This window comes from Aphis gossypii, chromosome 1, assembly GCF_020184175.1.
Source record: "Aphis gossypii isolate Hap1 chromosome 1, ASM2018417v2, whole genome shotgun sequence".
In the NCBI taxonomy this organism is placed as follows: domain Eukaryota; kingdom Metazoa; phylum Arthropoda; class Insecta; order Hemiptera; family Aphididae; genus Aphis; species Aphis gossypii.
Window position 1 is genome coordinate 87,656,911 of NC_065530.1, and position 15,831 is coordinate 87,672,741.

The 15,831-nt window shown below is 26.2% G+C and overlaps 1 protein-coding gene and 1 long non-coding RNA gene across 51 annotated transcripts in view; both read right to left on the reverse strand.

Annotated features, from left to right (window-relative positions):
- The window catches only part of LOC114119934 (longitudinals lacking protein, isoforms A/B/D/L-like), a 196,408-nt gene that overhangs the window by 141,112 nt on the left and 39,465 nt on the right, over positions 1-15,831 (reverse strand). Inside the window, exon 5 of one of the 50 annotated variants that reach the window (XM_027982603.2) lies at positions 267-3,762. The exons of the other annotated variants lie outside the window; for them this stretch is intronic. Coding sequence (XP_027838404.2) covers positions 3,506-3,762 — 257 coding nt within the window. The 3' untranslated portion in view covers positions 267-3,505. Of the gene's footprint in view, positions 1-266; positions 3,763-15,831 lie in introns of those variants that run through there. 50 annotated transcript variants of the gene reach the window in all.
- Positions 4,093-12,598, reverse strand: LOC126551739 (uncharacterized). The gene is made up of 2 exons (XR_007605639.1): positions 11,530-12,598; positions 4,093-8,379 (listed from the first exon to the last, which is right to left on the reverse strand). It is a non-coding gene; the product is annotated as an uncharacterized LOC126551739 (long non-coding RNA).

Here is a 15,831-nt window from a genome sequence, read left to right on the forward strand (position 1 = left end):
AAATACTTATTATTAGCTACACAAATATATTTTAACTTTCAATTTAATGCAAAATTAAAATATCAATAATATTTAAAAAAATTTCTTAATAATTTGTTCAAATAATATTGAAATTTCAATTAAATTAATAAATTTAGTTATGTTTTATATATAAAAGTAATTGACTAAACACAAATTATTGACTTTATTATCACTTATTAAAAATGTCAATAATCATAAAAATCAACGTTTTACATCCTTTTATTACCTTCTAAGTGACATGCTACTTTTTGGGTACTGCCCTATTTCACATATCAAGGTATCGAAGATGGTTCTTGATTAACTAGAACAAGTCTAGTTACCCAAGGGGTTTGAGTAATTAATAGCCGGCTTGCTTCAGAATCCTGGTACTACCACGCACAAAAATTCCCTGTGGCTACCTCAGAATCGAAACCGAGACCGCATGCCAGATCATTAGCTCAGACCCACTTGGCAAGGGTGACCCCTAAATGTCAATAATCATAACTTACAATGCAAAAAAAAATTTTAATTAATCACTCATTATAAACACCTACATGTCTAAACAATTTATATTTTAATTGATGTACTTTACAATAATAAATAATTATTTATAAGTATATAAAATATTAATAGTTATCAATAGAATATTAAGAGGATGTCAACGCACACTATTTGTTTTCTCTCTCCGGCCCACGGATAACATAGACAAAATGCACTTACGCAGAATCATTTTTTCTATGCTTTTAAATAATCTTACAGTAAAATCACCCATTACAAAAAAAGATAGATAATAATATTTTTGAGGGAATGACATATCGATTTTATATTTTATTGTTATTTAACTTTCAAAATAAACAAAATAATTTTGTAAATTTAAACAATGTTCAAATTGTTTTGAGACCACATTTCGACAAATCAATATGTTATTCCCTCAAAAATATCATTCTTTATCTTTTTTGTAATGGGTGTAATGGTGTATGAACTCTAAGATTAAAATCATAAAAAAAATGATTTTGCGTAAATGCGTTTTGTCTATGTTGCATGTGGGCCAGGGAGAGAAAACAAATAGTGTGCTGACATCCTCTTAATACTCTAAAGTTAAAACATAATTTTGTTTTAATAGCAATAAATTTTGAGGAATATCTCAAATCATATAAAAAATGAAGGATCCAGTATAAAAACTGGTTTTTCTGCTTTTCTTCAAAGTGCATGTTTTTAACATAATCTGATAAAGAATATTTTTTTCTACATTTCGATACATTTTGGTACAATAAAAATAAAAAGTTAAGATGTGTGGTATACAATGTTAAATGCAATAACCAGCTATCTTCAGAACAATTTAAAAAAATGAAAATAGCTTGTTCTTACATCGACTCTTTAATTACTGCTAAGATTTACAGATAAATAATGTACATGATACCTATATTAATTAATTATTAATATTCCATTTATTCAAGATTTAAAAATTTCTTGAAGGCTTAATTTATTAATAATTAGGTATAATAACAAATGATTTTGAATGTAGATATTACATAAATATATATACTAGTAGTATACTAATGCAATATTCATTAAATGTACAATTGTTTAAACTTTAAAAAATAACTAAACATTTATCGTTATTTTTATAAGTTGTTTAATACATATATTACTTGTACACTTAAAACAATTTACTTTTAAATAAATTATATTGATAGATATCACAACAAAAATATAATAATTATGATATTATGCAGTCTAATTAAAGAGTTTTCATAAAAACATTTATATTATGACAAACTACTTCTTTACAATTCTATTTTTATTGTTGTTTAGTCCAAGAGATTATATTCTTAAAAAAAAAAATACTAAAGAGGCTAGCATTAATAATTCAAGAACAATTATAATATAATGTATACCTATATTACATTACATTATAATATACACCTTTTATACAATTGATATATTATATATTATTAATTTAACAATTAAGCCACAAAATTAGAAGTACACAGACCAGTTGCAATAAGTATCATAAGAATGATACAGGTATAGCGCTTATATCTTAATAATGTACATAACATAACCAACACAATTGTTTATTAATTTAGCAAATAGTATAGTAAACTAGTAAACTTAGTATGATTATTATGATAGCATTAAAATAATTTTAAATCCATGGTTAAATGTATTTTTAGTTATAAATAAAATAACTCAAAATATCAATAAGCAAGTGTAAATCAGTGAACTTCAAATTGTTTAACACCGATATAACCTTACTACTTTATAGTATATTCAATAAAAAAAATTAAGTTGATTTATAATTCCATTTCATGTCCATAGGTGTAACTAACAGTATTATAATAAATTCATGTCATTGGGTCTGATCTCATATAATATTTCAATAAATAAACTATCAGAGATGTGATAGGCTATGGAATTATATTATTATACATTACCTAACCTAACTTTACCTTATGTTTTACCATCAAACCTAAAGTATTTTTCAATAATAGTGGGTACTTTATCAATATTAAATGACATTCTCAACTAACCTAACTAACATCCATAAATTACCTGATGATCCGCTTTTAGATTAATTTAAATAAATGCATAAATGCATTTTTAAATAAATATAATATATATATGTTCTAGTCACACCGCCTAAGTATAAGAACAAAATATATTCATGGATAAATAACCGTATAAGTGAAAAAAACAGTTTTATAAATGGACCACTAAATGAGTAAATTTTAAGTTACCAGACAACAAATTTTAATTTTTCTCCAGCTACAATTTAACTAAACCATGCCTATAGTCTTGATTATGAAAATGACATTGACAAAAATACTTTATATAATACACTTAAATAATAATTGCTTATTTTATGCATCATTTTATTATTAATCCTCAAACTTATACTAAATTTAATGTTTCATTCATGAGTAAGCCTTAAAAATATATAGTTTTTAGTCAGAAATTACTATTTTATTTACCTTACATTAACTTGACAAAATAAAAGAAATATTATTTTTTAAGCATGTCTATGAATAAAAATGAGTTTTAGTAGTTACTTTAAAATTAAATCATGGAATTTTTTAAAAATAATAAGTACTTACATAATTTAATTACTACCTACAAAAGTTAATAATAAAATATAGTAGTAAATATAACATTCTGCTCTAGGATTAATGTTCTCAAAAAAAAAAAAAAAAAAAAAAAATAGAATAAAAATACTTGAAGTATTACTTATAATAATATAATGTACAATTAATATATATTATTTTTTGATAACTAAAAAAATACATAAGTTGTAATATTATGAGAACATGCTAAAAATATTTATATGTTTATAATCATTATGATTTCTAGATGAAATGGATCCACATTATTTATCAATTTACTTAATATATCCCTGTACAAAATCATACTTAATTATTAAAATAAGGATTAAATTAATTTTTTTGACAATATTAGAATTGTATAATATATAAATGTATTTATATATATATACAATAAAATAAAGTCATTCAGTCTGGACTACACGCCGATGTTTACAATAAGTATGTTTCTGTAAGGCTATTTTCTGGTATGCTTTGTATGGACAATGGTCACATTTGAATTGTGGTTCTTTTCCACACTCTAAGCGCATATGCAGACTTAGACTTGTCTTAGACTTGTAATTTTTTCCACAAGGGCACAGCCATCGACCACCAACCAACTGAACATTATGCATTGATACAGAAGGCTTCCTTCCTCTGTGCGCCGAGAAGAAATGTATACCTGGTGATAAACGTTAACTGTGGTTACCTTTGTGTTTAAATAATTTATACAATATTTAATTGAATAAAAGAAGCTAAGCAAATTAAAAAAAAAAAAAAGAAGTTTGGGTTTTCAGTCCATTAGTTTTAAGTTGTTAATGATACTCTCTCATTATGTATAAATATTTTCTCAACATATTGCAGAAATATAACTAATTACTAGATATAATTTAAATTTTGAAAACCTAAGTTTTTATAAATTTATGTCTATTCCATCTATTTCATATTTTAATCTCACTCAACAAATATTTCTTTTTTAACCTGATGTTATGTACTATATTAAAAAATAACATTTTTACTATAAATCTTATAATTTATTCCTTTCTCCAAAAATCTGTAAAATTTGTTTACAAACCAATGATTTAAAAAAAAAAAACAAATTATCACAGAGGGAAAAGTTTATCTGTTGCGTTACAAAAGGAAATAAATAACAATTGTGAAATTATATATGATGCAAAAAATAACTAAATTGTATTAACAAAAAATTGATCGCAACAGTAATTAAAAAAAAATACACAATACAAAATTTAATATCAATTGAAAATTATTGATACAGAAACCATTAAAAAATACTAACATACAATAATTAACAAATTACATGAGATATGTATCAGCACCAAGTAAGTAGTACAGGTTAATTAAAATTTTAACTACAAATATGATCATTAAAAATACGATAGTGTTCAAAAAATGTGTATAAATTAAATATATACAAAAAACTAATCAAATCTTGAATAATATATGAGTAGGATATATATTTTTTTCTAACGATATTGTGGTACACAGTTGATTCAACAAAATTTTCCACGGAATAATTTTGAAGCAGTAGGAACAACAGAATGTAGATTAGAGTTGTCATTCGAACTTCTTATGCTGAGTCAACTCTGATTTTGTAGTGTAATATGATGAATGACAACCAATGCAACTGAAGGCTCCGACAGAAACTGGGAAAAAACATAAGGAAACAATATAGCAGACACAGAACTACAATGGATATAAACAACTGGACAATCTGATTGAAAAAGGATATTTTGATCAAATTTATCTAAATAAAGACAATTAATATAATAGATCAGTAAAATTATGCAGTCTAAAATTATTTTTAATTAAATTTGGTTTTTATAAATGATAAATTTTATTTTATTATTTTTTTTTTTCAATATTAAGATTCTAATACTAAGATTATTTCTAACATAGAACTCATAATGATGATTTTTGATTTCATACATGAATAGAATTTTTTTTAATAATTTAAGGAGGTAATAAATATATACTGTAAATACAATTTAAAGGGCAACTGTATATTTTAATAAAAAAAAAGTGACCAATAGATTTGTTGAAAAGACTTACTAAATGAAACTATAAGTATATATTTTAGCAAATAAAATAACAGGACATACCTGATTTATTTTTAGTTGTATACTTACAATAGAACAATAATAGAATTTATTTCTTAAAAATGTTTATGAAAAAAAAAAATTTGAACAAAAATAGAAAAATACTTAAAATTTAAATGAATAGATTGAAGTAAAAACTGGAATCTTGTCATCTGCTACCAATTCAACACATATTAATTTGAGATGGAAAACATTTTTTTTTTAATTCAAATATTATAAATATAAGGTGTCCACATTATAAGTGTATGTTTTGAAAATATTATTAAATACGTAATTCTAAAACTAATACTTTTTTCCTTTTTAACATGTTTATGAGATTGTGCCATATTTTATTTCTATTAGTTAAACAATACCTTGAAGATCACAACAAACCATATTCATTGATAAGACTAATATAAGAAAATCGCATAGAAAGCCAATCATAAAAACATTTTTTTAGACAATAAAATTGACTTGGAAAATTAGTTACCTATCATAATTATTTATTGAAATTTATCAATTTAATCTTAAGTAAAAAAAAATTTAACTTAACTAGCAGAATTATTTCAAACATTCTGATTCGAATAAAATGTTTTAGCTTAACTTTATTCATTTTCTATAACAAAAGTAAAGTTATGATTTATGTTGTCAACAGTTTTTAATACTTTAAAACTTTATTTTAAATAAAATCTTTTTTATAATAAACAAATTAACAACTATTAAATAACAAAGTACAAAAATAATACTTAATGTCTTAATAATTAAGAGAAAAGGAAATTAATATTTAGTTATTATGTTATCAAAAACAATTCACCCAATTTTATTTTTAAAAAACAATTTAACATACCTACCTACAGTAATTTTAAGAAAATGAAATTTAAGTATACGTTAAAATTATATTTCTAATCATAATTTTATGAAACTAATTGCTTATCTGTAAAATCTCTACTGAGTATCTAATCATACTTACATTAATTAATAATTATTATTTTTAAATAATAATAAACAATTACTAATTAATGTTAATACATCATTAAATATGATATTCAACTCAATCTGAAAAACTTAATTAAGCAATTTCATATATATATTGATATATATATATATATCAAAAGAGAGATTTGTGAACAAAGTATTTATATATTACCTGGTTTTTGAAATTCATTTGTTTCATTGCTTATGTTGAAGTCTGAAATACTAAGTAATTAATTCTCAAGGAATATTAAAAATTAATTAAATCATATATATAGTATATTATGTAAAATTGAAGTACCTAGCATTTTAATACATTAAAATTATTATTTTTTAAATAGTAAATATACAATATTATACTTAATTTTCAACAATACTCACTTTACTTATGTTTAAGCATTTTTAAAGCTATACACATGAGTCCTGAAAATGTACAGTTGATAATATAATGTAATAGGACTATAATTAATCCATAGATTACAATACCATATCATACATAATTTTGAATGATTTATCTTAAAAGCTAATTGATTAACCTTGGTTACCAATACTTACCTTATACTAGATATTTTCAATCCAAATCACAAATTATCAGATTATAAATAAACAAAAAAATGATACATAAAATATTGATGAAAAAAGTAGATATATCAATTTTGCTAAATATATATTATTATTTTTTTACACGGCACCATCATTTAATTTGAAAACAAATCACTTTACATAAATGTCATAAAATCAACTGATAAACATAAAAATACAAGTAGACACAAGTAAATATACTTATTTTATTTTTGATAATGTTTAAATAAATAATCATCAACTTAATTCAATAAAAAAAAACTAGAGAATCATTTCATCAATACGCTTGGATATACTAAATAGTATAAATTTAAATATAAATTTTATTTCATAGCTAAAAACACTTAATTGCTTAATAATTAATAAAACTAACTCTTTATTATTATTTTTTTTTAATATAACAAATTATTTTTGAAAATAAAACACCACTTAAGTTAGTTTATAAAAATAATAAAGAAATAATATATTTAAGTTACTGAATCATAAGAAATTTAAAGCATTTTAAAATAAGAGATTAAATTAATGTATTAATAGAAATTCCTAAAAATAGGATTTATTAATTTAAATCAAAACAATACATTTGTTTACTATAAAATATTATTTTTTATTGTTTATCAACACTATAATTTAATATAACAATTAAATGCACAGGCAAAACAATTGAATGAAATGTGTAAGCAAGGAAGATTACATATTACATTCAAAATTGTCATGTCTTGCAAAAAAATGCATTAATTATATCTTATCATAGTTTGAATTATGGAAATAATAATTTTCATATTATTATAATTCAATTAACTAATTCTAATACTCAACTGATGCTTTATTTAAACAATTCCATTATTCAATAAAAATATTTTTTAAATGTTTTAGGTATTTAAAATAAACAAAATAATAATTATTATTTTAATATTAAAATCCAAATGTACAGATGAATATTTTTTGTCTCCTTCAACAAACCTTTAGTTGAAACCATAAACAGATCAGCATCTTGATTTACAGCTAGATCCAACTGAAAGCGTATAAAAGCAAAAACCCTACATATGACTCTTACTTAGTAAATCAAAAACTGATAAAAAATACTAGCAAAAATAACATTGAATCTTACTTTTTAATAAATAACAATTATTATATTTAACATATTAAGCAAAGCAAAACTTACCAGTTTTTCTTCATAATCTTCAAAGGGACAAAAAATAAAAGATTCTCTGATTTTTATCTTAAAACTAAATATTATTTAAACATGTGTATTTTGAACATCATAATATACTAAAGAAATAAAATAAACATTATGTTTACCATCTAATAATGTTAACTATTTAAGCAAAACAAATGTATTTAATAGAAATTACCTAACTTAAATTCTTAATGCGTAACACAAAATTATGTTTAATTTCAATAGGTAGCAAGGTTTAGTATTATACAATACATTAACAAGACTTATAATCATAAATCATGAATTCAAAAATCAAAAGATTGTAATTACTTAATAATTTTAGTTTTTTGTATAATACCTTTACCATCAGAAGTGTAGTTAATATTGAAGAAAAAAATTATAATTGAAGCAAATTTTTTGAACTATAAACAATATTCATCCACTTACCTTAAAAGTTACCAAACATGGACTTACTACAATGTAGATACCAATTCTGAAACAAAATAATATTAACTTCATAAATCACAATGTCAAGTATTTCTATCTTAGTAAGATAATCTTAGCTATTATACCTATAATACTCGTATAAATGTATATGCTATTAACGAGGCTATTAATAATAACAATATTATAGTAATAATTTAAAGTTTAATAAACAGAAAATAATTGTGAAAAATGGTCATGCACATAAGGGATAGAAAATAGGACACATACTAGTTGAGGACGAATTATTCAAGTACAATATTATAACATAACTATTGCAGACACAAATTTCGTTATCATTATATCTACTAATTACAAAACTCAAATTTCACTCAAAAACACTGCAGGTACAAACAATAATTTCCTTCACCGCTTTTTCAGAACTTGGGACAACTACCAAAAAAAAATTGGTAGGTGGACATTAAAAATATTTGTAACTTATAAAAGAGTCATTACTAAAATTATTGTGAATGTTTTTTTTCATAAAATATTTATAGGTTCTCGTCATAAATTTTATAGATTTTGTGGCAAACATTTTTTTGAAGCAGCCTATATAAATGATAACTCTACTAATTTCCCCACTTGGATATTGTTATATTTATTTGCTGATAAATGGCTCCTTTTTGACAGTTTTTGTTTTCACATTTTAAATTTCATACAGTAGTACAATTCATTTTTGTATCACTACCAGTCTGTATTTCATTTAAGGCCTCAATAAATTGATATAATATACTAAGGATCAGCGGTGTGCGGTAGTATTAGAAGCTGGGTAAGCGCCAAAAAGAAAGAAAGTTTTTTTTTTTATTATGTACAGTATTTATTTACCTATTTATAAATAAAATCCATTCGTCTACTCTTTTTTATAAGTTTATTGTAATTTTTATTGTTTTCATTAATAAAATATTACAAAACAATATAAGATTATAATGTGATTAACAAAAAAAAACCCCAATAATAGAAAGTTTATTATCAGAAAAAATATTTAAAAGCACTCAATGTAGCGCCTTCAAGTGCTGCGTAAAATTGTAATCATTCCGCCCAACCGTACCTAGCCTAACTACAATACTAGATACGAGCCAAGTAATCGAAATCCGAAGCGCTTCTGTCAATATATTGCATACCTATATGACCTTAATTTATTAATTTTGTTACCAAAAACTATAAAATTATAACATAGGTATTGAAGTATAATTACTAGGTAATGAGTATATTATCTATTATATCTAAAACAAAAAAACTTATGTTAAATGAAAAATGTTTTTTACAATATCAAATAGTGAATTCCAAACCATCCATAATCGTTAAATCAAAAATAATAACTGGGAATACGTCCGCATTTTGTATGTTACCTTTTTAGATTTTGTCTGCAACTAGTAACCACCGAGAAAATTATTAGGTAGTTTTTTATAAATAATAAAATCACATACTTGATCATTATTTTTAATTATAAAGATATTGTTTTCATTTATTGTTCAGTATTTGAGAGTGGTATTTTCTATTGAACATTGTGATTACCTAACACCAATTAGGTAGGTAGTTTTAACATGAAATATAATTTTTATAATCTTTCCTGTCAAATTTGCCACTAAAATTCATCGAAGATGAATCATCTTTATTACCTACAACTTCAATAAAATGTAGATAAATCCATAACAATCATATTTTACATAAAATAAGATTTGAATATTTAAAAAAATAAGCGAAACCGTATATTATCTTATTTTAGAAAAAAAAATATATTTTAATAGAATTGAAATTAAGGATTTTGCAGCATATAAATCCAAAAATTAGCAAGAACATATAATTAGAATTTAAATCTTTTATTAGTTTATCTATAAATAGGTATCTAATATTAAATAACAAATAAATCATTTTCAATTATCTAGGAAATTATAAAACTTTCAAATTAAATAGGTAATAAAAAAAGTTGAAAAATTTAAATAAAAACACAAACTGCAGTAATATATATATATATATATCAATGATAACAAAAAATAAGTCAAAGGAAGTTGTTACAATAAAGCTTCCAATAACCATAATTGCTTGCAATTTAATAACAAAATTTAATTTGTCAATCCAATCTTAACTACTTATCTATTGATATTGATAAGACATTGTATATGTAAACAAAAAATGCCACACAAACATGTTTTAAGATTTTTTCAAACTAATAAATTCTCATGACATTTTTATATCAGAGACCAGGGTAACAATTTAAAAATAATTTATGTTCAAAATAAGTTCATATAAACTATTATAAATGAAAGTAAGAATAAAATAAATTATGAAAAATACCTTAGAAAATTGAAATTAACAAAAAATTATTACATCAAATAGGTACAGCCATATAGGTTTAGATGTAATAGATAAGTAATGAGGGAAAAAATAGAAAAAAAAACTTTTTAAGTAGGAAACCAAAATTAAATAAGTTTAACTTCAAGTTTTAGCAAAGCGATAATGATAATACTAACTCTAATACATTATACTGGGTAATAAGTGGATTATGACTGATAAGGATCAAATATGAGAAAACATATTAATACAACAGAATTGTAATAGAATTTTGATCAAAGTATCTACATTGTATGGAAAACAATCAATTTTGAAATTGACCATAAGAAAAATAGCAATGAATAGGTACATTAATAGAACTTTATATGAAAAGGTACCTATAACAAAAATATTTAAGATAACTTTCAGATAATGTATAAGAAATTGATAAGGAATATAGTTAAATTTATTAAAAAGTTTCCAAGCTTAACAAATAACTATAGTTAGTTTATAAGAATTTGAATCAATCTGACAAGAAACAATCATTAGTAATGGAGTAGGTAATGATGGCAATCTGATAGACTCATTGCAGTCTGTACATTGCAAAACTGGTAACAAAGCTACTCTTTAACACAATGAAACATAGAAATTCAAAAAAAACTTTAAAAGTCCTCAGAGTTAGGAAATATTTGATTATCATTAGTGTCCGAATGTGTGTATCTACACCTTCAATACTTAATATTACGTATCTGTTTATCTAAATGATACACATGATCTACTACAAAACCTCCTTGCAATTAACAACAGACAACAATAGGACAAGGAACCTTATGGTTTTAATAAGAATAATATGGTATTGGTGTACATCTGGAGACTCAATAGTACTCACCAGATAGTAACATCGAAGCCCAAGCCATTTGTACGGCGTCAGCACAATTCATTCGTCACGGGCCGTCCGACATAAAGTCGACGGTACAAGTCATCGGTGTCCACTAGGGCCTCCGGGCTCCGGCGGCCAGCGAACTCCGCCGGTGGTCGCGAGTGGCCAGACGACGCAAACGGACAACGGAATAATCGCGCGCACTTCCAGTAGCCAACGTTCACCGCGTCCCCCGGCGGTGAAACGATAACGGAAACCCAAACAGCGGCACTAGATATTCAGATGGCGAAACCCGAAAAAATTTGGACTATGGATAACGGAACTTCAGAACAAACCAGGGGGACACGGACGACCCGTCGACGCGAAACGGAACACGACGAGCTTACCGCCACTACGGTCTACGACCACTTATGGCCGGGGGGGAAATGTTGTCCCAAACATCAGTGAAGGGACGTGTGGGGGGGTCGTATCACAGGAACGACGACGGCCGTGGAAGAGAAAACCATGGTTCTCATTCGGTCCATCGGCCGCCGCAGTGCACTCCTCCCGAGTAGTGGAGAATAAAATTCAGGTAAATATCTCAATGCTCGCAACGGCATTGCAACTGCACCGGTGCAGCTGTTCTGCTATAACTGCAATCGTTGTTTATCCGGTTGATTATCAGCGTTTTCGTGTACGCTGTTTTACACCGACCGTTTCGCACAACGTTCACCACCGTCGACAGTACCACAGGCCCGGCGACCAGTGTGACCAACAGCCATCATCAGCCAAGGGGTCAAGGTCTCAGAAAACTTCACTCCAGGAATAAATATTTTTTTAATCATATCGTACATTATATATATATATACACATATAATATGTATACATTAGATTATCTATCATATTTCATTGTATTTATGACGTATATTCATATTGTACTTGACACGGCGTTACAATAAATATAAATCTACAGTCAATCTATGACTGTCCCTTCCCAACTTACAATAATATCTTATTATATCATATTTTTTTATAATTTCACTGCATTGCTAACGACTTAAATCTATTGTACTATATGAAAATTTCATAACATAATGATTTTTAATTCTTACGGAGACAAATTGAATAGAAAATCCACATTTGATAAGTTATTAGGTACTTTATATTGTTTACTAACGTAAACATAAAAAAAAAATAAAAATATACCTTACGAAATTATTTTATAATGACATAATATGGAAGTATTTACGTATTATTTTTTTGAAAGTTAAACAATTTTTTATTAAAGGAAATTTTGAAAATCAAATGAGAACCACTACTTTCTAATTGTACATTAAGCACATAAAACTATTTCTCATTTTCTCCATAAATTTTAACTAAAAAATTCTTTATATGATATTTTTGTTGTTTAGCAAGTTAGTAATTTATCACTCAACACTCAAGTATCAGTAGGTATGTATATATACTTATGCGTTAAATTCTAAAGTTCTGTAAGAAACTTCAATTGATTTTATGTATTGAATAATGAATAATGTACGTTTTACAATAATGACTATATTATATTATGCAAAATCGGGGAAAAAACATACATTATTGTACCATTTATTTTTCATTTTTTGGTACCTAGGGGAGAGTACCCTAATATGGGATAGTGTTAGTTAACTGTTACTTTTAGGTATATAAATTAACTTTTTTCAGCATTTTTACTATTAATACACCTATGTGTATGCATATTTACTAGTACTTAGGGCTTTTTTGGTTTAGTAAAGTAAATTTACAATATATTTTGAAATAATATTAAAACATAGTAAATTTATTATTTCAAACTAAGTTCCTAATATGGAATAGTAGGTGACCCTATCAGATGGATTGCTGACCTCTTCAACAACTGTATACGTCTCAAAAAAATACCAAAACCATGGAGACAAGCGCACGTAGTAGCATTACTGAGACCGGGCAAGAACCCAAATGAAGCAAAAAGCTTCCGCCCCATATCACTCCTACAGTGCTATGCCATATGTATAAACTATTCGAGCGAGTAATTATGAATAGAATAAACACTACTATCGATGCAAATATTATTCAGGAGCAAGCAGGTTTCAGAGCCGGGAAATCATGTACCAGTCAATTCCTTAACATAACACAACACATAGAGAATGGCTTTGAGGAAAAGATGATTACGGGTGCTGTCTTTATCGATTTATCTGCGGCATACGACACGGTAAATCTCGGGATACTACGCAGAAAGATTTATGAAATGACAAAAGATCCCTAACTTGTCTGTATAATAGATATGTTTCTAAAATATAGACGATTCTATGTTAGCCTTAATGGAAATAAAGTAGATGGAATACTCAGAGAAACAGCCTCCCGCAAGGGAGTGTACTAGCACCAATGTTATTTAACGTGTATACGAATGACCAACCAATTTATGATAGTACGAAGCATTTCATATATTATGCTGACGACCTTGCTCTAACAGCACAAGGACTAACATTTGAAATAGTCGAAAATTCACTTTAAAAAACCCTAGAAACGCTGACCAGACACTATTACACCAACCGTCTGAAACCAAATCCGACCAAAACTCAGGTCTGTGTTTCCCATTTAAAAAACCGAGATGCAAAAAGAAAGCTAATGATCAAATGGAATGACATAGACCTAAAACACTGTGACCACCCCCAAGTACCTTGGATTCTACTTGGATCGAAGCCTAACGTACAAACACACTGCGAACAGACGAAAGCCAAAGTAAGTGCAAGAAACAATATACCACGAAAGCTTGTGGGTAGTAAATGGAAGGCAGACCCTTACACCCTACGGACCGCCATTTTAGCATTATGTTTCTTAGCAGGGGAATATGCATGCCCAGTCTGGAGCAAATCAGCACTTGAAAAAAAAGTAGACATTCCGCTGAATGAAGTGACCCGTTTAATAACAGAATGGCTGAGACCTATCCCAATACCGAAGTTATACACAATGAGTGGAATTGCCCCACCTCACATCAGGAGAGAAGTGCACACCAGAAATGAAAGAACGAAGCAATTAATGGATGAACGACACCTAATGAATGGACAAATAGCACCCCATAAACGGCTCAAGTCAAGAAAAGTTTCATTGGAGCATGTGAACCGCTAACAAAAAGACCGGCAGACGAACGCTTAGAAAAGTGGAAGAAGGAATCAACCAACTCTGACATGATTAATGAATCATTACCCCCTGGACACCAACTACCATATTGAGATTGGAAAACGTTTAAACGCATACGGAAAGGAACAGCCCGTACACGGGTAAAACTTGTAAAATGGGACATTGAGGAAAATCCAAGATGCGACTGTTGAGAAATATAGGACGACGAGCATCTGCTGAAATGCACGAATGCACCATATAATATACAAAATAAAAATTATCTGTTTAATACATTGACTGATCAAGTAATCGATTTTATAAAATATTGGTCGGAGATAGGTATATGAGTTTTGTCGACCACACGAGAAGAAGAAGGTGACCCTATTAGTGGATAGTCAATATTATACAAACAAAATACAATTTTAAGTACCAACTTGGTAAAATACTATATTTATTTAAAATAGGTAGTTATTATTATTATTATTATTATTATTATTATTATTATTATATTGAAATTAAATACATATTTAGTGTATTTCACAAAATAATAATTAATAATTCAACAACAAAATAACCAACAGTAAATCCAATATTATATTATATTTGTATCCCATATTAGGACTATTATTGTGTCTGATATTAGGAAACATTGAACTTTTATAAAACGTGGCCATAATAATTGAAACAGTACTTTGTAGAAAGTGTTGAGTTAGTTAAAATTTAAATACACATCGTACTGGTTAAATTAATCCATAATTTAATATAAATTGTATTTATCTTGTAGACGAAAAATTCATATATATACCTACATAAACGGCATCCAAAAAACTCAAAATTTTTGATAACAAATAAATCGTTATACCTATGGTAATTAACAACAAACCTATACCGCACCTTATCATATATAGTTAACAGATATGTTTGAACATGTTTATCATAGTATTTAGTTAGTGCATCCATTTCTTAAGAATATATTTTAGTGTCCTATATTAGGCGTATATCCAATATTCGGGCACTCTCCCCTACCTACTATGATATTATTTATATACTGTTATTATGAAACTTTCAAAAAATGGTAAAATATGCTATATGCTAAAAATTAAGACAATTTAAAAAAATCCTTAATCGTCACACATTTTATTTGTTTTAACGATAGGTATATTTATTGTGTGAAGTATTAACTACTAATAAATAATTATATTT